A 22,690-nucleotide genomic window follows, 5' to 3' on the forward strand; every position below is an offset into this window, starting at 1 on the left:
AGACCAGCGCCTGAACTGAGAACCACAGCTAGTGCTGTCTATCCGAATATAAATCCATAAGCCGCTATGCTCGTCATTTAAAAAAAGTATTCTTTCCTTTAACAGAACAGTGAGGTTCCACTAAGCTACACCGTAGTTCCCCGGCCACAGGGACCCCCACAACCTGCCACAGGAACCCCCACCCCACTTCACAGTTGTAGATTTTCAAGGAAACTACCAAAAGTCAATTTTCCAGAGATAAAAAAAAAAAAATGCTTTTGGGGTAGATTGAGGCTTGAAACGTTTATCATAGATTACAAGAAATGGGTCTATCTAAGAAAAATGTGCAGATGTTGCCTTTTGCGTTTGTATACAGTATATACACACAAATACAAACACATTTCTAAACATACAAGTATATATTTCTAACCATACGTACGTATACATGTGTGCAAGTTTGTGTGCGTGTGTGTGTGCGCGTGTATATATATATATATATATATATATAAAACAGACACACACTAAACACACACTGTACAAACACTGTACACAAAGACTCAACATGTTGCTTAAAAACAATGATGAAAAACAAGGCATCTGACAAAGTGGGAGTTTAACAAGAAACGAACATGATGCTGAGTGCATCCTACTGTGCCACACACTTAATTTTCTCCCTCTCCACCGCTTGACAGAAGGAAAAAAAAAAAACTTAAGATAAAGGAGTCAAAGATTTAATGGCAACGCCCCCACAACCATATCAAGGGAAGCTTTGCTCTGACAACCACGGCACAGTCTTCCCAAGATGCGTACCAAGCGGAATGCTCTGTCCTACCCCAGGAAGTGAACACTGTACAGCTCTGTGTACTGGCATGAACATGCAGTAGTATGGGACAGTACTGAGCTCCTTTCACCTCCAAAACAGATCTCCAAAGAACAAGAAAAAAAAAAACACATTTGTTCCTGCCAACAATTTACAGCTGCGGACACACACGGCCTTCCCCTGATCTTATCCATCCAAACCTTCAGAGTAAGCACAATTGTGTGAAAATACTCGTGATGATTATGATGATTATTACTGTGCGACTTGCAGCAGGTGTGAGACCGCACAAATATGACAGCCCAGGCAAGACTGTGTGATGTTGATAAAGGGACTGGCAGTTTTATTTATTTATAAAATGTTTTACCAGGAAGTAATACATCGAGAGTTACCTCTCGTTTTCAAGTTATGTCCTGGGTATAGAGTTAAGATGACAAATAATACATGTTTACAAGTACATAGTTACATAAGTGAACAGGGTATACATTATATACAGGCATACCCCGCTTTAAGGACACTCACTTTAAGTACACTCGCGAGTAAGTACATGTCGCCCAATAGGCAAACGGCAGCTCGCGCATGCGCCTGTCAGCCCGTCCTGAACAGCAATACCGGCTCCCTACCTGTACCGAAGCTGTGCGCAAGCGTGGAGACTATAGAGCCTGTTACAAATGCGTTATTTACATCAGTTATGCACGTATATGACGATTGCAGTACAGTACATGCATCGATAAGTGGGAAAAAGGTAGTGCTTCACTTTAAGTACATTTTCGCTTTACATACATGCTCCGGTCCCATTGCGTACGTTAATGCGGGGTATGTCTGTACAAGACATTGCATGCATAGTTAGAGATAATATATATTATAGGCGTATGTAACAGTTACAGACCAGATTAAAATGTGCGACGTTTAGAAAGGACTGAGACTGGTATAGAGACGTTTAGAAAGAACTTAGACTGGTGGTGGATGTGAGAGTCTCTGGTAGATTGTTCCAGTTTTGGGGTGCACGGTAAGAGAAGGAGGAACGTCCGGGTACTTTGCTGAACCTTGGGACCATGAACAGTCTTTTGGAGTCAGATCACAGGTGATAAGTGCTGCATGTGGTAGGAGTGAGGAGCTTGTTCAGATAGGCGGGTAGCTTGCTCAGAAAGTATTTGAAGGCAAGACAGGAAAGGTGAACTTTGCGCCTAGACTAAAGTGATGACCAATCTAGTTCTTTGAGCATTTTGCAGTGATGTGTGTTTTACTTGCATTGGAGAACAAACAGCATATTGAATTGTAGAGGGTATCAAGTTTGCTATGGTGGGTTTGGTGTGCCGAGCCGTATACTATGTCCCCATGGTCGATAATTGGCATTTGCATCTGCTGTTCGATACGTTTTCTGACCAGCAAGCTTAGGGAGGATTTGTTCCTGTAAAGTACCCCTAGTTTGGCATAGGTTTTGGATGTCAGGGTATCAATGTGCATCCCAAATGTTAAATGGGAGTCAAACCAAATGCCCAAGTATTTAAAACTATTAACAGGAGTTAGGGTGGTGTTAGCGTTGGTTCTGATCTGGAGCTTAGTTATTGGAAGCTTTAAAAATTTAGCCTTGGTCCCAAATACCATTGTTACAGTCTTGTCAGTGTTTAAAAACAGTTTGTTTTGGGAAATCCAATTTTCAAGTCTCAAAAATTCAGACTGAAGTATGTGTTGAAGGTCGGAGAGGCTATGGCTGTGTGCATATAGGATTGTGTCATCTGCATACATGTGTATTGAAGCTCCCTTACAAACTGTGGGAAGATCATTGATGAACACTGAAAAGAGTAGGGGCCCCAGAACAGAGCCTTGTGGGACACCACATGTGATATTCGTGGGGTTGGCATTAGAGCCCGAGATAGACACATGTTGGGATCTACCTGATAGGTAGGACTGAAACCAGTTTAAAGCATGCTTCCCTATATCCAGAGCACTGGAGTTTGTTAAGCAAGATAACAATCAACAGTATTAAAAGCCTTTGCAAAATCTAGGAATATTGCACCAGTGAGTTGTCCCCGTTCCATTCCACACTGGACCGCATTGCAAACTTTTAGCAGAGTAGTTACCGTGGAGTGTTTGGGGCGAAAGCCAGATTGGAATTGGCTAGGGAAATACACGTAGAATACACAGATAACACAAAAGAACGATGTGGTCTTGTACATTCGTGTTAGGGAGGGCGGAGGCGATACATCCCACTCCCAAAAATGAAATGCGGCTTTAAAAGCAGCGATACTTTCTACTTCATTTTAAAAATACACACTTTGCTGATCAGCCCTTTAACATGGATGCAAAAGATTTCTACAGTGATCCTTTTATTTTTGTATGGCGTAACACTGTTTGTAGGCTTTTTAACCCTTTTAAAGGTCTGCCTGTGTTTTTAAAAACAGGATTTCTACAATCTATATAAGGTATTGAAATAATACCAACAATGTAGGCAGTTGCTTTACAAATCCAACATTAGAACACAGGGAAAATATAATACAATAAGCACATCACACATGATAGAAAAAGGAATCACGACCCAGGAGAGGCGACCAAACTAAGTGGTGTTTTGGGAGGCTTAGAGACAGCAGAGCAGGGGTGGCCAACTTCAGTCCTCAAGGGCCACCAACAGGCCAGGTATTAAGGATATGGGCCATGGGCCATGAGCGGTAGATCAGCGGAAATAACGAGAAAATTGTATTTTCGCGCTGTTGCTGCGCCACGTGACACTATGAACCAATCACAGCCCGGCCTAACGCTGTGACGTCATAGCCACGCGTGTCACCGCTTGCGCTATAGAAACTAAACGCGTGCGCCCGCACGCGTACCAGCTTCTACTATATTACACGCCTAAAGCAGTTCAGCAGGGAGTAATTAAAAACTGTTCTACACGCCGGGCAAAAGTTCATCCAGAGTCTCTCGCTTTCATGTAGTGTTTGACATATGATTGTAGCACAATTTGTGTACAGCCACTAAAAGGAACTTTGCCTTTAAACATTTTTTTTTTTTAAATGTTCCCCCAGCTTTGAAGCAGGGGTCTGTTGAGTTGAACTGGAGTAAATATTAGCTCTGAGAACCCCCTGCTACCCGAGATACGTAAATCGGAAGGCGATGCCGGTATCTCAGTCCTGTTTAAAGGTCCACACGTCCCACACAAGGGATGACGTTGCGGTGACCGTCCAGCAGACATTTTATGTGCCACGCTTCTGATGCATGTATCTCGGGAAGCGGAGGGTTTCCAGAGCTAAAATCAAAACAAGTTAATTTTTAATGCAGGATTGAAGAAAGGGGGACCCCGGAGCTAAACCCCATTAATTTCAGCTCTGGGCACCCCCTGCTTCCTGAGATACTTACTGTACCTCCAAAGGGGGTGCCGGTATCTTCTGCAGTTTGCAGCTTCCTCGTCACATGGGCCAATAGGAAGCTGCACCTGATGACGACATCACCGCTTCCTATTGGCCTGCAGGGTCGGGAGCTTTGAAAAGCAGACATAGGCCTCGGATATAGTTCCCGTCGCGAGCCAACGGTGTGCATGGCGTCACGTACGCCTGTACCAGAAGCGATCCGTGACCTGTAGGATTGCATGACGGGAAGGTGTGGCGAGGGCGTGACGTCACGGGAGCAGCTCACCCTTATTGGCTGAACCGTGGACGTCACCCAGACGTCGCACGGCAAAATCCAAAAATATTGTCTTGTGAGAAACCTGCCGCCCCGTCGCGCACGCTCTATGGCCGTCCTCATTGAGGTACGGCCTTTTGTCTGCGGCGCACACGGCGTCGCTCGCACCATGGCCGCAGTCATACAATGAACATTATAGTGGCTACCGCCGCCCCATACAGAGGTAAGTACCTCCGGATGACGGGGGTCACCGGAGCTGAAATGAATGGGGTTCAATCCTGTAGTAAAAATAATAATAAGTAAGGGGTTAAAAAACAAACAACAAAAAAGGGCCTGGATTGCCTCTTTAAAACCTAGTAAATATAATAATAAACTTCCTCCTTCCCAACTGGTATAGCCACTTTAAGGGGGAAGAACAATAATTAACATTATATGGACCAGGAGAAAAGTGAAACATTTACTTTTGGGGTAATTAATTATTTCTAAGGAAGCCCATTGGTTTGATGGTTTTTTCTTTTCTGGCCCCTTTAACAGTCATTGTTCTGGAAGAAAATGAAATTATTCTAACTGCACCATTTTTGGAAAGATTAATAAAGCTGGGGATAAAGTTGTGAGGCAGAGAGAACTATTTAGGGGCAAATGGAAGGCATTCTGTTAATAAACGGACTTCAACATCATTTAAAGCAGCAAAACATGTGAAATCGTGTCTTTTTAAATAAATCAGTTCGGTAGTATTACATAGTGAGTTTTTATTTTTTTATTATTTAACTCTTCATGCCATTTGTAATTAGTTTTTTTTTTTTTTAATATACTGATCAGCCTTTCATTTCTATCACAGGCTTTATTTATCCCACTTCCCCAGCAGCAGGTATTTGCAACGTTTTCCTGTTTGTGATAATTTGTTGCCACTATAACCAGCAGTTTGAGCTGCAAACTGTAACAATAGATAATGTTACCTTCGTAATATCCAGCTACATTGTACCTGCTGAGTAAGGCCGAGCTTACAGTGCCGGCGATGGCGACGCAACCGGTGACGTCACCCGTCGCCGCTAGCAAAAGTTGTATTTCGCTTTCCGGCGACGTCACGGGTGACCAGGTCTTTGATTGGTTCAGAGGCTGTCACATATGGCGACAGCCTCTGAAAAATCAAATTTGACCGGCTTCAAAAATTCACGCCGCCAGCGTCGCTCCCCGTTTAGTATAAGCGCAAGCGACTGCGCCATTACATTTGTTTTGCCGCGACATCGCGTCGCTGGCACTATAAACGCAGCCGTAGGCTGCGCTTATAGTGCCTTGCGACGGCGCCGCCGCTCCTAAACAAATACATTGACTCCGTCACCAGCGCTTATAGTAAGCGCAACGGCGATGGAGCGACCAAAATTTTTGAAGCCGGGTCTATTTGATTTTTTAGACAGTCGTCACATGTGACTGTCTCTAAACCAGAGACAGCGGCCCGACCCCTTCGTGATGTCACTGGCCTTGTCGCCAGCGACGTCGCTTAAAATCAAACTATAACTTTCGCTAGTGGCGACGGCCTCGTCGCCAGCACTATAAGCGCGGCCTTACCCTGACTGAAGGATTGATTGGAACCAAAAGGTGGCCATTTCGTTAGGCACACAATCATGAACAGATTTATAACAGGAGCATCAAATGATTGACAGTTTAGGTAAGAATGTAGAATTATACATTGTCGCATGCTTTAGATATAGATAAAAAAAAGAAAGTAAAGAAAGAAAAACGAAGGGGGAGAATGTAGTACTGCCAGACGCAAGTACTATACTAAATGTTATCTCCCACAAAATGTTTTATTTATAAAATATTTTACCAGGAAGTAATACAGTACATGGAGAGTTACCTCTAGTTTTCAAGTATGTCAAAAGTCACCAGCCCGTGTTCATATGTCGTGCAGTGAACGAATAGAGCTATGCTTTGACAGATGAGTGGGAATACAGGTACTGTACAATGTACATGACAATAGCCTTAAGCAATCTAATACTCCTTTTTATAGACCTTCTTTGTACGAGACACCCATAATGCTCAAAATGGTCCCTGCTTTGCAGAATGCTGTTTTCGGATTGGTTCATTCTCCATAAACAGAATTACATAGAGGTGTCATGTCCATGCACAGGTAACGTAGGAAGACACTGAGCACCGAATACAGGTTAGGAATAGAAAAGCCACTTACTGGCCGAGTGGCTGAATCCTGTGGCTGAGTGAACAATCACGTGCAAGAAGCCATCAAGTCCCGGTGACTCATCATCTGGAACAGAAAACACGGGTAAACCGAGCTGTCAGGATTAGGGAAAGACACAGGGGGCTCAGTGCTAGTGGCGGACTGGTTTGGTGAATACAATGGAACTTGGTGAGGACTGGTGTATGCGTATCAGTGGGTAAGAAAATGATGAGGATGCTAAGGCAGTTACAGAGGCAGCATGTTCATTGCAATTTGTCATTGTTTGGTTTACAGCGGACTGTGAAAAGCCATGAAATACTTCCTTGGTTCATTCCCCCCCTCCCCCCTGTAGTTTTCGATTTTGCACAAATACTGCAGGAGAATATACATATATACAGCTCAACCCCGTTATAACGCGATCCGTTACAACGCGATTCCGCTTATAACGTGAAGCAGGTGTGGCTCCCAATGTTCGTATTTATGAATACTTTACAACACGATTATTGGTGTCTTAAATACTTTATTGTACAATGCATACAATTGTACATTATTTGTAACGCGATCCGCTTATAGCGCAATGTGATTCTTTGGACCCCAAGCGCAGCGTTATAAGGGGGTTAAGCTGTATATTTATTTTTTTAAAAGGGCCCCTTAAAAAATGCCACTAAATACATTGAGAGTTACCTCTCGTTTTCAAGTATAGCACAGAGTTATAACAATACATACTGCATATCTCAAGATATTTGTTGTTATGCTTTCAAGGTTTGGCCTTTGGACAAAAACTGTAAAGCTATTAAACAAAAATGATACAATTGTTAAAAATTCGTTAAAGATTTTCACTTTTTGCTAAAATCAAATATCTATTGATAAGTGGAACTCCTTTATATCACAGAAGGAACATTCAAATCACATGAGAAGCTATTACATGGTTAATTTCATTTACTCCATATAATGTACAAGGACACTGCAGCGCTATAATAAAGCAAGCTCCCTGTCCCAGATACATCCCCTGCAGCCTCTACGAGTTGACACCAAGCATTTCCTTGCTACCTGGGAGAGATCCCAGGGAATAACCTCACATTCCTCCAGCTCTTCCAGGCAATCTGGGGGAGGTGGCCACACTGTTCAATCGCCTGCAACACTGACCACCAAATAAGGATAAAGATTACATTTAGATTTGAACCCCTGAGGTGCTAAAGACTGAAACTCAGTGCAAGGCAATTGCAGAGCAGGCCACTTTTGGTTGCAAAGGGGTTAAGAGGCGTTAGGCATCAGTATGTGTGTGGTCTCCATGCTCTGGTGCTCAGGTCTCTCATTGAGCCCCAAGGTAAATTCTTGAATTGAGTGTGGGGCGGGAAGGAGGGAGGAAGAATCGAGTGAGTGAGGGGTGGAGGGAGAAGTGAGTGTGTGAATAACAAAATAAAGGGACTAATTGTGAGGAACATTTTATTCCCCCCACGTATTTTCTGTTTCCCTAATTCTGACGGAAGTAAGTTTGTCGTATGTTATTGCTTATGTATATATATTTTATATTATTATTATTATTATTTAGTATTGGTATTATTTTGGATATGTTTTAAATGATTTATTTTATAATCCATTTTTTATATTGGCTATGCTATGTTATGCATTTGCATACGATTGTTATCTGCTATATTGAGTTATGTCCCTGATTTCCATTGGTTACACAAATTTACCAATCAGGACATTTGGACTACTATAAATTTCAATCAGCTGCCATCTCTTAGATACACCCCTGATGAAGTCGGAACACTGTCTGACAAAACACGTAGGGCATATGTCATCACGCTAGTACCTATCAGCTGTCTAAGAGGATTCCCTGCCATAGGCACTGGGGGACGGGAGAAGTGAGTGAGCATCAAGGTCTGGCGCTATATATTATTTTGCCAGTGGAATTGAAGTGAGGTAACCAGTTACTTGTCTGGCGGAGTGCCAGAAAACCATCTCTCTCTTCACGAGGGATTATCAGGTCCCTGCCTAGTGAAAGTACGCTGACGGACCGGGGTTTCGCTGTGCAGCTTAAACCCCCCCCCTTCCCCCATCTCCATCGGGGCTACCATCATGTGTGGTGAACACACCATCATTATTCCAGATCAGCACAATTGTGGTGTCCCTGATATACAGGTTGGAAGCTCAGCTGACAGATTTTGCCGTTACCACTCACATCTATTAACTGATGAGATCAAACAGAGTTTTCACATATATACCATCTATTTACTGGACTAGACCCCACTACCTCCGTACTCTCATTGGTGATTCAGTTATTCATGCATCACCTGTTTTTTCTCCCCTAATATAGTTAGTCCCTCCACAATTGTGTCTCCTTTAGTTTTTACCATCTTCCTTATTTGAGTTACAGCTTATGATAGGCCTTACTGTTTTTTACTCATTGTTGTTTATTATACATGTATATGTTTTCTATATCGTTATCTCTAATTGGTTTATCAATTTAGGGGCATTATTTGTCTTGTTTTATGAAATGATTCATTTTATATATACTTCTAGTCATTTGCGCTCTTTTCTTTTGTTAGACATGTCATTTTGGATTAGGTTTATCCTTACTAGAGCAGCATTATTCCTTTAGTTAATGCATTTTATTAATTATCATTTTTTTTACAGCATTCATTGTCCACTCTACTGCTTATATAATTCACTATTGTAATTCGAGTGCTGGTTTATGTCTTTTTTTAACGAAAATTATTACCGTATTTCCTCGATTGTAAGACGCACCAATGATTTAGCACTTACAATCAATGGCGCCTTACAATCGAGGAAATATGGTGTGTGTGTATGTCTGTCTGCAACAACTGGAATGCCGCAAGGACGGGAGACAGACAGCAAGAAGAGGAGGATGGAATGGAGACCATTGTGCACATGGGGCAGGAGGGAGTGCGAGGAGAGGAGAGACAGCAATGTGAGGAGGAAATAGAGAGACAGCAATGTGAGGAGGAAATAGAGAGACAGCAAGGAGAAGAAGAGACAGATGAGATTAGAAGAGAGAATGTAGTTTGCACAGAGAGCAGCAGACACAGTAAGGCAGGGAGTGCAAAGAGAGGGGAGGAGAGAGTGCAAAGATGAGCAGGGCATGATAAGAGGAGAGAGTATGGGGGAAAGAGGGGACAAGAGATTGAAAACAAAGAGTCATATTTAATTTATAACCTTTAAGATCTGCTAGATCGACGTACAGCCAGTGTGTGTGTGTGGATACACACATATATACATACACACACATATACATACACACTCTAGCTGTACGTCGATCTAGCAGATCTTAATGGTTATAAATGAAATATTACGTTGAGGAAATACGGTATGTACATATGTTTTATATATACATACATATACATACACATATATACATACACACATATATACATATATACACACACACACATTCTGAATGTTTAGGCAACTCCCACAGGCAATTAATACAAACAGACTGGTAGTTGGGTTTTAATGGCTTCCCTTCCATAAGGGTGAAAGGCAGTCAGCAATCCCAGCAATCCCCCTGGTAAACCCTTCAAACTCTGGTGTGGGCAGCAGGAATAGTTACAATAAATGAGGACACTATGTAAACCAAGGTAATGTGATTGCATTTAAGAGATATAAATGCAAACAACAAAGTGGTAGCTGACATTCTCTGCCAGAGGTATGAAGAATGCATTCCTAGCTCCTCTGGCAGCATATGGATAAATAAATACTATTTCCAAGCATGTAGCAACTTCCAGGAATGGAAATGTCAGAAGGTAATCAGAACTGGTTATGAAAATACATCTCCCCATGGTGCAGCAACTCTTGACATCTGGATGCAGGCTGTGAGCATTCATATAATAACTTTGTTGCACACCTGTCAATTCAATGATTATTTAGTGAGCTGCACTTGCTGCCAATGTATAAAGTCTCACATATGCAGTTTTTCTAAATGAAATTATTTAATTCACAAGTGAAATCGTTATTAGAATAATAGGAGAACCGCAAAATATTAATAAACAGTGTTATCTGACCATCACTGCTATGATATGTGCAACTCTGACATTTAGACCAACCATTAGTACCTTTACTAAGTACATTACAGGTCCCTCCAAAAAAACAACGGATTGTATTAATGACCTAACAAAGGAGAAAAGATAAAGGTGGCTCAGGAGAGACAAATGATCAGCTCCTTTCCCGCTGCAATAGGATACAAAGATTTCAGCTAAAGCCAAGGTCCAAATGCAGCCACATATTGGATAACCTCATCTTAGACATTATTCACCCTGCTGTTAGAGAGGCCAGCACGGAGGACGGAAGGATGGAGAGGGGGAATACGAAACTTTCAAATGCACCAAGGATATGGACAAGGTGCAGGATGGGAGCATAATTATAAGAGAAATAGAAAGATTAAAGAAGAGATGCAGCAGATGGACTGGGTATCCATTATATACCCACTAGGTAACACTAGGAATCCCTGGTGGGCCCCACCTCTCAGACTGAAGAAATGACAGACTCAAAATATTGGGGGAAGACTCTGTAAACTGGCTGAATCTCCCTCCCGTCTGCAGCTATAGTCAGTTTGTTCTGTGTCCATTGAGGTATGTATGTGTATTTTATATTTATTTTATATAAGCACAAAGAGATCAAGTGACTTGCCCAAGGTCACAAGGAGCCGACACCGGGGTTTGAACAAGGCTCCCCTGATTCAAACTCCGCGTCATTGTACACGGAGTCAGCGTTTTTACTCATTGAGCGACTCCTTCCACTGTATGTATGTATGTACTGTATGTGTATCTATGCATGCATGGGTACGCACGTGCGCGTACAACGTATGTATTTGTGTGCATGTAGCGTATGTAGGTGCATGTAGCGTATGTAGGTGCATGTAGCGTATGTAGGTGCATGCGCGTAACGCAGGTAAGAGCGCGTGCGTAACACATGTATGTGCGAGCGCATAACGCATGTATTTGTGTGCGCGCGTAATGTATGTATGTGTGTGCATGCGAATCCTCAGCCTGTGTATGTACTGTATGTATTAACACAAGCACTATTATAACTTGGATAAAATGGTGTCTGCGGCTGGGTCCTTATTTGCCGACAATAGTTACAAGAACATTGCTCTTTCAGCACTGAAGAGTTTTTCTAACTCCCTCACTTCCTGCAGGACCAGCAACCTGGCCGGTGGCAAAGGGGTTACATGTCATTTTGCAGCGAGGCAATCAAGACACAGCGTGTACTATTCACACCTACAATCGGCATGGCTAGGAATCAGTGCGCATCTTCCAAAATCTAACTGTTAGCACCACCAAGTGGACAAACCGTCCACTTACAGGAAATCTATGGTACAGTAGGGACGCACTTACCATCTTTATTGCTGATGATGGGGATGTTGTGAACAGTTCGCAGCTTGAAGCAGGACCCTGTCAGCACCTGAAGCTCCAAAGAACTGAGTGCAAAGGTTTGCAGATCTGTGATGGGAGAAAAAGATGTGGAGAACTTCAGTTGGCTCTTTAATCTGAGAACAACGAGGTACACCCAGTAACACCCTCACCGCAGAATTATGTAGCTCAACAAGAACGTGCTGGTCTACCTGTGAGTTATAAAGCAATATGTTGCTGGTCATAGCCCCAGCAATGTGGTTAATACAATGCAGCAATACTATAGCGCTGTAAAAATCCCAAAATTATTTTGGTATTTGGAGTATACAGTATAGGTTAGAAATTCACCATCCGTGACTGCACTACAACCAGGCATTTATGAGGGGCTTTAGAACGTATTGCAGGCCCTTCTGGTTTGCAAAGCGACCAAGAACTGCCAAGGATCACTAAATACTGGCATCAATAACCATTGGCGCTTGAGCTGCTCACCCTTCTTCTCCAGCTTCTGAATGGCTTCTCTCCACTCCGACCTTTCATAATCAGAGGACAGCAGGAATAGGTAGCTCTGAAAAGTAGACAGATGCAGGTTATACTCTGTCCTGTTGCAAAGAGAAAATAACTGCTTAGAAGTCAATAGAAGACAACACACTGTATCGCAGCTAGTGTCACTCCACCTCCCTAGGAAGGATTGCACTGTTACAAAGGCCTCGGATATAGTGGGCATGTGTGCGAAGGAGCGCATGGCGTAACGCGCGCCTGTTGCCACGAGCGCCCTGTGAACTGAGATCGCTCGCGACGGGGGAGGCGTGGATGTGACGTCACATGGCTGGTTTGCCCTCATTGGCTGAACCGCTCACGTGACCGGACCGCCGTGTGACAAAATCAAATTTTTCCGTTGGGCTCAAAATTCTGCCGCGGGGTCGCTCTTCATCGCGCACTGACTATGGCCGGCCCTATAAAGCTGCTGCAGCACTTTGCTCGCCGCCGCTCACACTATGGATGCAGCCTAAGATAGGAGTTTAAAGGTAAAAAGGTAATTTCAGTAATCAATGCCCCCATGAGCTCACAGGCTGTTGGTACCAGAAGAGCTTGTTCTCAAAGAAAACCTCTGAATGTTTTATACACGTCTGACCTTTATATAAAAAGATATTGCAAATTATTGGGAAATTCTTAATACCCACAACAATAACATTTTGTTACAGAGGGTAACATTATCAGTTGCTAAGCATGCATACTCTTACATCACAAACATTCAGGGACCATTTAACACCTAAAGTCATAAATCACATACTGCACGGGGGGAGGGATAGGCTTCAGTCCGATACATTCCAGGATGCACTGTTTTTAAGTAAAAAAACCTTTCTTGCTTTATTCATTGTAACACCGCCGGAAGAAGAGATCAGTGTATCTCGAAAGCTCGCACAAATAAAAGCATTTCGTTAGGCCTGGTGATAATCCCATAAGAAATGTAAAAAGTACAACACTATCCAGCAGGGCAGCAGAACAGCAAAGAAGAGGCAGCATTCAGAGGTAAGTATTCAAAATAAGTGTATTATAACAGGCACAAAAGATGACAGGTCTTTTGCGTCTGTTCTAATATACTTATTTTTAATACTTCGGAGTCTGCTTGTGAGCATATTCACGTCTTAGACAGGTCTGCAGCCCTGCTTTTCACCATTATCACTGATAATACAGTGCTTCCATTACGTGCCAAGGAAATATTTTTGGATTTATACACTGGGTACCTTGTCACCAAAAGGGTTTAATGAATGTACAGGTGCAAGTACCATCGTCTAGATTTTTGACGGGTCCCTCTGTCTCAGCCTATAGGGGTCTCCGTTGAGTCGGTGTGTGATGAACAGCCATTGATTGCTCTTTTCTTTAAAATATGTCTAAATATCCAGTTTGGTTTTTAATAGCTATTCATTTCATCAGTATTATATTTCATTTCACATAGTTCACAGTCACTACATGAAATAAATGTAATTCCTTTATTTTTATGTTTTTGTCACTGATAATGTAGGATACACCCATGATTGCACTGATTGACAGACCAATCGGAGCAAAGTTTGAGGGTATATAAACCAGCATCACTGCCATCACTTCATATCCCCTGAGGAAGTGTGTTTAGACACACGAAACGCGTAGGGCATTTTTTATCTATATATAGGACATTTGGTGGCTTATATTTACAAGCAGTACAAGTGCTGAGTGCATTCTTCCAACGACTGTGGGGCAAGTAGGTGCAGATCGCCGTTTCCTGTATCTTCCACTGGAGATTGCCAGGTTCTGACGTCACATCCGGCAACGTCACTTCCGGTCCGCCACGAGGACGGCATCACTTCCGGTTTTTGCCAGTAGAGAGACGCAGAAGGAATACAAGGCGTCTGAGGCACCCAGCGGATCCCCCACACGCGGTCACCAGCCCCCATTGGTACTATGCGAATTATCAGCAGCCGTCCTGTGAGTGTTATCTAGGTTTTACCCACCGGAGCGGTCTGTTAGCCATTTGTCCTTTTTATCATCTAGTTTAATAAATAACTTTTATCATTAGCTTTGCTTAAGTGTTGTTTGTCTAGTTGTGTCTGTTTGTTTTGTCTGTTTATGTCAGCCAGTTGCAATTATGTCTGTATAAATTGTTTAACTGTGTTGCACTAAATATTTCTTTTTTCATTGCATGTTCTACTTCCACTGCATCAAGTCATATCTGAATACCCCAAGATACAGAGACTGTTGATTTCCTTGGAACTGGAACTATTTCTACTGGATATCCAGGATTCCATTATTTTTGGACTCATTAGGCGCCGGTATCTCTTTTGTTTATTCACTGATAATGTAGCTTCATGTACTTTATGAGAATCATACTCATGATTGGTGATGGATTGCATTTTAATAGTTCTGCTGGCTCTCTCCATCTGTGCCACAGTTTACTATGTGTGTGTGTGTGTGTGTGTGTATGTGTGTGTATAGCAGTGGTAAACAATGGGTTAATATTTCTGCAGTATATAACAATTTGTAATTACTTTTTATGGAGTTTATGGGGGTGTCTTCTTTAGGTGGACATGGGAAGTAATCTTGCCTATGTCAAGCATGGGACCACTACCTTCAACATCAGCACATGTGCAGGATCCCTTCAGTTTCATCCCATGCGCACTATACATTCTGGTTATGTGTATGATTTTCCACACATGCGCACGATGGCTGTCTCAGTCATGCTGGGAACGCTACCAGATAGATCTGTGCATGAGCAGGATCGGTTTCAGCGCATGCGCACGATCCCTGCCACAACCGGTCTCGGTGTGCAGAAGACAGCGAGAATCTGAGGTCTTATGTGGTAGCGGAGGCAGGGGGAGTAAGGCCTGAACGCGCTTGGTGAGGCAGAGTGATTATGAGGGCGCCCCATAACTCATACGCTAAGACCGCTGACAGCGTTACTGACAACTAGTGGCCACTTCTGCAGCCAAACTCTGCCCATGCGCAGTATGCTACTTCCATTTCACGGTGTGTAACAACTCAATTCATTTTACCCTATGAGATTTTCCAATGAGCCACTGTCAGCTAAGAAGTTTTACCTCACATAAATGATGGGGTGCATGCACGAGATACTCCAAGATGGAGGCATGAATCGAGAACTTCGCTTGCACGACAAAGCAAACAGCAGCTAAAAGGAGTTGAGTCTGATAACTACTACCTCCTTTAACACAACGAGCACTGCACAGGATGCCCCTAAAGTCAAGGAAGTCTCAAAGACCGGAGGCCTCTGTTCTTGGAAAAAAATAAAAAATAAAAAAAGGACACAGACTGACCGTAAAAATAAGATGCGGCTCACGCAAGACCAACAGAGCTCCGAATCTGAGTCGAGATCAGAGGGTGACTCATGAATAAGGAGAGACAAAGGCTTGTGTCCAAAAGATAAAGATGACTATCCATGAGGAACTGCAGAGCGCCACGTCAGCGATCAAAACCAAGTTGACAACCTTACAAGGGAGAACCTCCTCACTAGATACAGCCCTGAGGGAAGTCCTGAAGAAGCAAGTGGAGGTTGATGGTGTTACTAAAAAGACCTTAAACCCCCCCCCCCCCCCCCCACAAAAAAAATAATTACTAGACAAGAATCACAGGAGGAGGCAGAAAGAAATCTCAGGGTAAGAAATGTACCAGACACTATTACCCCTGACTAGATCAGGTCTTACCTCCTGAGCTTTTTCCAAAGCCTGATTCCTGATTGTTTTGAACTATACAGAGTCTACCATGCGCTAAGACCAAGAGATTTGGAGGGAGGCAGAGCCTGAAACATTATAGTAACGCTGCACGTAGTTTCTGTGAAAGAAGACATACTAAACAAAACAAGAAACATACCAAACATAATATTGTAGAACAGCGACCTGCAGCTCTTCAGTGACCAGGCACCTGTTACCTTTGCAAAGAGGAGATAACTCGGAGAGATCACCGCCTTCTGAGAAAGAAGGGAGTCAGGTACAGGTGGTGCTCCCCTTTCACCTTCTGGAATCCCACAAGGGTAAAACAACTACCAAGAGGATAGTGAGGGAAGCTCTGGCCTTCCTAAAGGAACTAGGGCCGGGCGAGCTGGCAGACATCTGTAATTAAATTTCCTCTACAGCCGGGCCATCAACACAAGGATGGAAGAGAAGCAGCAGGAAATCAAAGACTACAGAATTAGGTACGGTGGCTTCAGCTCCACCCTGAAACCAAAGGGACGAGATGGAGAGTTACCGAAAGACTGTTGGCAAGATCGGGGCTGGCTAGATCATGTCGTCCCGCGATGGTTTCACCATGGGACTACAGAGGATGGTGACGCACAGCATGGCCTGGACCGCCCCTAAGAGACCAATTTGATCAATTACCACCTGTGGACAATGGTTAAGTATGTTTTACAAAAAGCTATAAGAACAAGGAGCCCATTAGGGCTCCAAGCTACTAAGGGAAGATGTAATATTTTTTTTTTTTAAACATATAGCACTCCATAAAATTTAAAGCACGAATACCATAGACTCTGAAAATATGCCCCTGCCCGCAGAGTAAAATGCCCAACATAAGTGTGGGCCCTTCAGAATTCCTCGTTGATTCCCTCTTAATTTTTCATTTTTTTTAGTTTCTCCCCACCCCCATTCCTCCACATAATACACCCACTAAAAGGGTTACTCATAGCTATTCCACGGTACACAAGAGGCTGAGTCCTAGAAGCTCCCTTCTAGACCAGAGTGACATGTATGATACTCATCTTATATAGTTAAATAACAGGAAAGAAAGTTTGTCTATTGTATCACTGAATATAAATTCAGGGATCATAAATCTAAAAGAGGAGATATAGTGATGCTGCAGGACACGCACCTCAATAGAGAGGACACTGAGACGTAACGATAGGGCATACCCACGTGTATTTCATTCATTGGCACATAATAAAAAGCCGGTGTAGCCATAAAAAGATTCCCTTCTCATTAGAACACAACAAAACCGAAAGAAGGCAGAATGTTGGCTTTGGTGGGAAAGATAGGTATGAAAGAGGTTACATTGGTCAGTCTGTACGCCCCGAACGATAACCAAACTAAATTCTTTGAGAAAGCCTCCTCTTTTATAACGCATCAAAAGAAAGGACACCTGATTTTGGGGGCGGACTTAAATACCATCCTAGATTACTCCAAGGATAGAGCAAACAGACAAAGTAAGGACCACCCCACTTCCACAAGAAACTCAAACACTGAAAGCCATTCTGAAAGATAACGCACTTGTAGACTAATGGAGGATAGCCAACCCCCTCTCAAGAAGCTACTCACCCTATTCAGCCCCCCACAACCAATATAACCGTATAGACTACATATTAGTATCACAGGACCTTCTGGAGATTATTAAATCGGATATTGTGAACTGGACCTGGTAAACCATGCAAATCAACGACCTAATGTTGGGGGTACCTGAAATCAGAGATACGTTTTGGAGGCTTTGATATAATATTTTAGTCTTAATGGCATCAATCTCCACAGCCACTCTATTGACGGCTCACAAAACTACCATAAGAGGTCAAATCAGTTTAGCGTCACATATGAAAAAATTAAGTCGAGAAAATGAAAGCTCTAAATATTACAATCATTTATCTCGATCAATCCTACCAAATCTCGCCCTTAAAGTCGACGAGAACTAAAATGGATAAGGTCAGAACTAAACTCAGTATTCTGATAGAAAACACAGAGAAAGCTATGCGCTGGGCTAACCAGCTATACTACGATAAGGGGAACAAAATGGACAGAATATTGGCTAGGAAACGCTGGGACAAAACCTCCAACACATATTTGTGTGTTAATGACACCCAATCACTCTCATCCATAACCCAAAGAATTTGTCAAACTATTACAACAATTTATATAATCTTAAAACAAAACACCAAGGCCGTACATATCCAGAATCCAGGTGTTTGCAGTGATCCAGATATTCGGAAACTCCCAACACTTGTTCCCCAAGACACGAGAAAGCTAGGTGCACCAAACAGTGGAAGCGGTCATGGATACCATTAAAAAAAAAAAAACACTTAAAAAGGGCAAACTACCAAGCTCACGCAGATTTTCAAACCTTTATTTTAAAAAATATATAACACTATATTATCCCCTTAACTAAACTTTGCAACCAAATTCTAGAAGGCGCACAACTACCGAAAGAAATGCTCGAGGCATCCATAATAGTAATACCCTAAGAAGGGAAAGATACAACTATGTACTCAAACTATAGACTGATATCTTTAATTAATACCGCTATGTATTAATTGAGACGTGTTGCTAAAAAATGTTGTAAAGATCTTTATGAGCACTCTAGTCCACTCGGACCAATTTAGCTTTATCCCAGAACGCCAGGCCTCAGGCCTTTTTATACCCAAAAATACTCAGAAATCTTTATCAAAATTATCCACCAATTCTGAGGAACCTAAAGCAAAATCTAAAAACATAGGACTCCTTGCAAATCTCCTGGTCAGACTGAATAACTTTGGTAAAAATAAACCTGCTGCCACCTATACAAGTTTGGATGGATGTCCCAGTCCATCACAGAGACCTAGAAAAAGCCGTACCAGAATATATCTGGAACAGGAAAAAAAAACAATATAAAGAGGAGCAATATGATTAGGCCCACCATATAGGACGATTGGCCCAACCAGACTTTATGTGTTACTACAGAGCTGCTAGGCTGAGTCCCCTGATCTATTGGTCAATAGCAAATGGAACAAAATCATGGGTAGAGATAGAAGGGTGAAAGCTCAAACAGAAGACATGGCGATACTCTTATGGCTAGAAAAGAACAAAAGACCTATTCAGGAGCACACATATCCTGTTATAGAGCACTCGCTGAAGGTGTGGGAATCCATATGCAAACAAAATATCATATATATCCTCACAATCAACTCTAACCCCACTCCTAGACAACCCAAACTTCCCACGGGCATATCCTACAGGTACATATACAGCTTGGCGTTGGGTGGGTATAAGCAAGGTGAAAGATCTGATGAAGGGGAACAAGTAAAACATTCACTGAAATCCAGGCCGAACACAAAATATCTTGCAAACATCCATTTCAATACCTACAATTACGTCTCTATGCGGCATCATTAACCAACAAAAAAAGACTTCCACAGACGACTTTTGAACACCTATATTTAAATAGTCTTACTATATCAGACACCGATTAACCCCAACCAATACACTACACACACAAAAACACACACGGCTGGGAGAGAGACACAGGGCAAGAACTAGATGCCGATGATTGGCTTCTCCATTTTGGCTTTATTTTTGTTAAATAAATCATGACACAGTGTAATATGTCATGTGTTGTTGTTCATCTGAGGTTGTATTTATCTAATTTTAAGACCTGCTAAGGAACAGATGATTGTTATTATGTCCTGATATGTAAAACCATAGAATTCAAAGAGGGTGTACTTTCGTTTTCACACCACTGTACATCACATGGGTGAGTGCTAGTACTACAAAGGCTCTCAAAAGTAATGGAACAAAGTCCCTTAATTACTGGAGAGTTCGGCATTTAGAAGCCTGCAGCCCAAACAAGGGGCAGGAGCTCTGTGGTACCTGCGAGCACCAAGCTGGCAAGGGAAAGAGTGTCTGTCAAGATCCTGTGCTGACAATTCCCAAAACACCAGGAAAAAGGAGGACAGTTGTATTAACATTACAGTACATGACACTAACAGCCACCCAAAAGGTTGTTAACCAAATTTTAAATAAACCTAGTACATACTGTAGGTACTACTGTATGCACAGAACAGAACAAATGAGACCTTTTTCTTCCATATATGTGACTGTACAAATAAAATAACCACATTATCCATCTTATTTCACAAAAGCGGACCTCAAAGAGCCTGGTTTTGTATTTACATAATTAGGATATGAAAATGGACAGGACTGGTTACACTGCTCCCAGCATCCTCAGTAATCAGGATGCAGGAACTGTGATTGGGAACATATGGTCTTTATCTCCTTTTTGATTTGTGCAAAATCATTACTGCTAGCAACAGTTGGCACTAAAACAAAGTACTGTCTGCAACTGAAACGAAAGACTTTGAACATTTTACTTTAAAGAAATGTGTCCTTGTGTTTTAGACCCAAAAGGCACAGAGTGCGTTTATAGCCAAGTCAGTATAAACTTTTCAAAAATAAGGTTCATACAGCTCCCACGCACTTGTTTCCCATGCAGCCTTACTCACTTTTAACATCAGACGCTGCAGAATTCCCCTCCTGGCGTCTTCCTCTGCCTGTCTTAAGGTTCAAAAGCATGCAAATAACTTACTGCTCCAACTCTATTGGATTCCACAGAAAGAATAGCCCCCCCCCTCCCCGCCCCCCAACATCTCACTCAGCAGGGGCGATGAAACTCTAATTGGAAGTGACTCCCAACCCACAAATTAAGACTTACCTTGCCGTTCTTGTTGTGGATTCGGAAGGGAATGGTAGGAGAGAAGAGGAGAAGCCAGGACTCATGATCAAACATTTTCTTCTTCAGTCTGTCAACAGCACGACTTGGACCTTTATTGGACTTCTGTAGAAAGACAAAGGAGGAATATTAAAGGGCGAGGAAAGCGGAATGAGGACAACTCAGAGACAGAGAAGCATAGGTATATATGGCAATGGTGTTAATAAAAAAAACATTGCATTGTATTAGTACATATATCATATTTTACAGAAAAGTCTGTGAGTGCATACACACTATTTATTATCACATCACAACAAATACTCCAATGACAACGGTCCCATTAGCATGGGAAAGAAGAGGTGCTAGATCTCAGCACAGGATAGAAAACATGACATCAGAACTATTCCCTGCTTCTGCTTCATTTTAGTGAAGTCAATAAACAAAAAGAGATTGCCTTACAGCAGCAAAATACTAATAGTAATATTTTTTTTTTGATAAATCAGTTCTGTAGTAATATATATATATATATATATATATATATATATATATATATATATATATATATTAAAACGAAAGCAAGCACTTCAGTAGCAATAATCCAAGAGGCCTGGTGCTAATTCCATAAATAAATGCAGATAATACGTTACCATCCGAAAAAACGGCAAAGAAGAGAGAGTACTCAGTAGGTAATGATCAAAAGTGTATTAGAACAGACACAGAAACCGACGTTTCGATCCCGCAGAACGATCTTCTTCAGGGGGGTGTGCAATGAAGCCAGAACCATTAGTGACACTATACCAACTCCCCAGTGCACCTAATCACCAAAACAAGTTTAAAAAATCACAAAGCCTGCGAGTTATCCCTCCAGGTGTATCCGATCATCAGTGGGCGGCCATTTTGAAACGGCTGCCATGTCTCCAGGCGGTCAGTGTGAATATTAGATGCATACGTCTTGATAGTGCTATCATAACAAAAGATCAATCACAGAAAGCATCCCAGATTGAGGTTCCTCATTGAGGCCTCTAGGTGACATAATGTTCAATTTGTGTATTATCTTAGCCTCTAGTTATAACAAGAGTTTGTTTCCATCTCCGACCCTTGTAGGGACATGGACCTGTATGATAGGCATGCTGTAGGATCACGAGCAATCGGGGATGTGGAGGAGTCTCTATCCAAGATGGCTGATCGATTCCATGTTAGAGGATATGATTAAGGCGAAATACAACCTGCTCTAGCCAAAGCAAAAACACCGACCAGAGAAGAACTACTGGAGCCTGCAGGCAGACCTTTTGAAAGATACCCATTTCAATGTAGTCACTACACATAGCACTGCCTCAAACCTTATTCAAAACAGCGTGCGCAATAACTGGCATGTCTTGACAAATGACCAGAAAATAGGCCAACATTTTGCTAATCCTCCCCTCTTCTGTTACAGAAGGGGGCCCAGTTTGGGAGATTTACTAACACAATCGGACCCTGTGGTTAAATATGCGATTTACACCTTCTTGGTTGACAAAGTGTGTAAGGGGTATATACATGCCATGGCTGCGTTAATTGCCAATATTTGACAGTGGGCAAAACTTTTGCCTATCCGCATAATGGTAATCCTATCAAGATTTTGGATTTCCTAAACTGTGAATCCAAATACGTGGTTTACTTAATCAAATGCCCCTGTGGTCTGTACTATGTGGGCAAAACCACAAGAATGCTTAAGGAACGCATAGCTATGCACAGATCCACAACACGGAAGGCACTCCTTGGTGCCGATGGAAGCGACGATCTGAAGCATTTACCAGTGGCAAGACA

General features: G+C 42.3%; 1 protein-coding gene across 5 annotated transcripts in view; it reads right to left on the reverse strand.

The window, feature by feature from the left end:
- The window catches only part of ABR (ABR activator of RhoGEF and GTPase), a 229,914-nt gene that overhangs the window by 79,116 nt on the left and 128,108 nt on the right, over positions 1-22,690 (reverse strand). For all 5 annotated transcript variants that reach the window (XM_075594180.1, XM_075594183.1, XM_075594181.1 and 2 more), the window contains 4 exons: positions 20,888-21,010; positions 12,449-12,524; positions 11,945-12,049; positions 6,600-6,674 (listed from right to left, as the gene is read on the reverse strand). In XM_075594180.1, coding sequence (XP_075450295.1) covers positions 6,600-6,674; positions 11,945-12,049; positions 12,449-12,524; positions 20,888-21,010 — 379 coding nt within the window. The remainder of the gene's footprint in view (positions 1-6,599; positions 6,675-11,944; positions 12,050-12,448; positions 12,525-20,887; positions 21,011-22,690) is intronic.

Source organism: Ascaphus truei, chromosome 3 (genome assembly GCF_040206685.1).
Source record: "Ascaphus truei isolate aAscTru1 chromosome 3, aAscTru1.hap1, whole genome shotgun sequence".
Classification (NCBI taxonomy): Eukaryota; Metazoa; Chordata; class Amphibia; order Anura; family Ascaphidae; genus Ascaphus; species Ascaphus truei.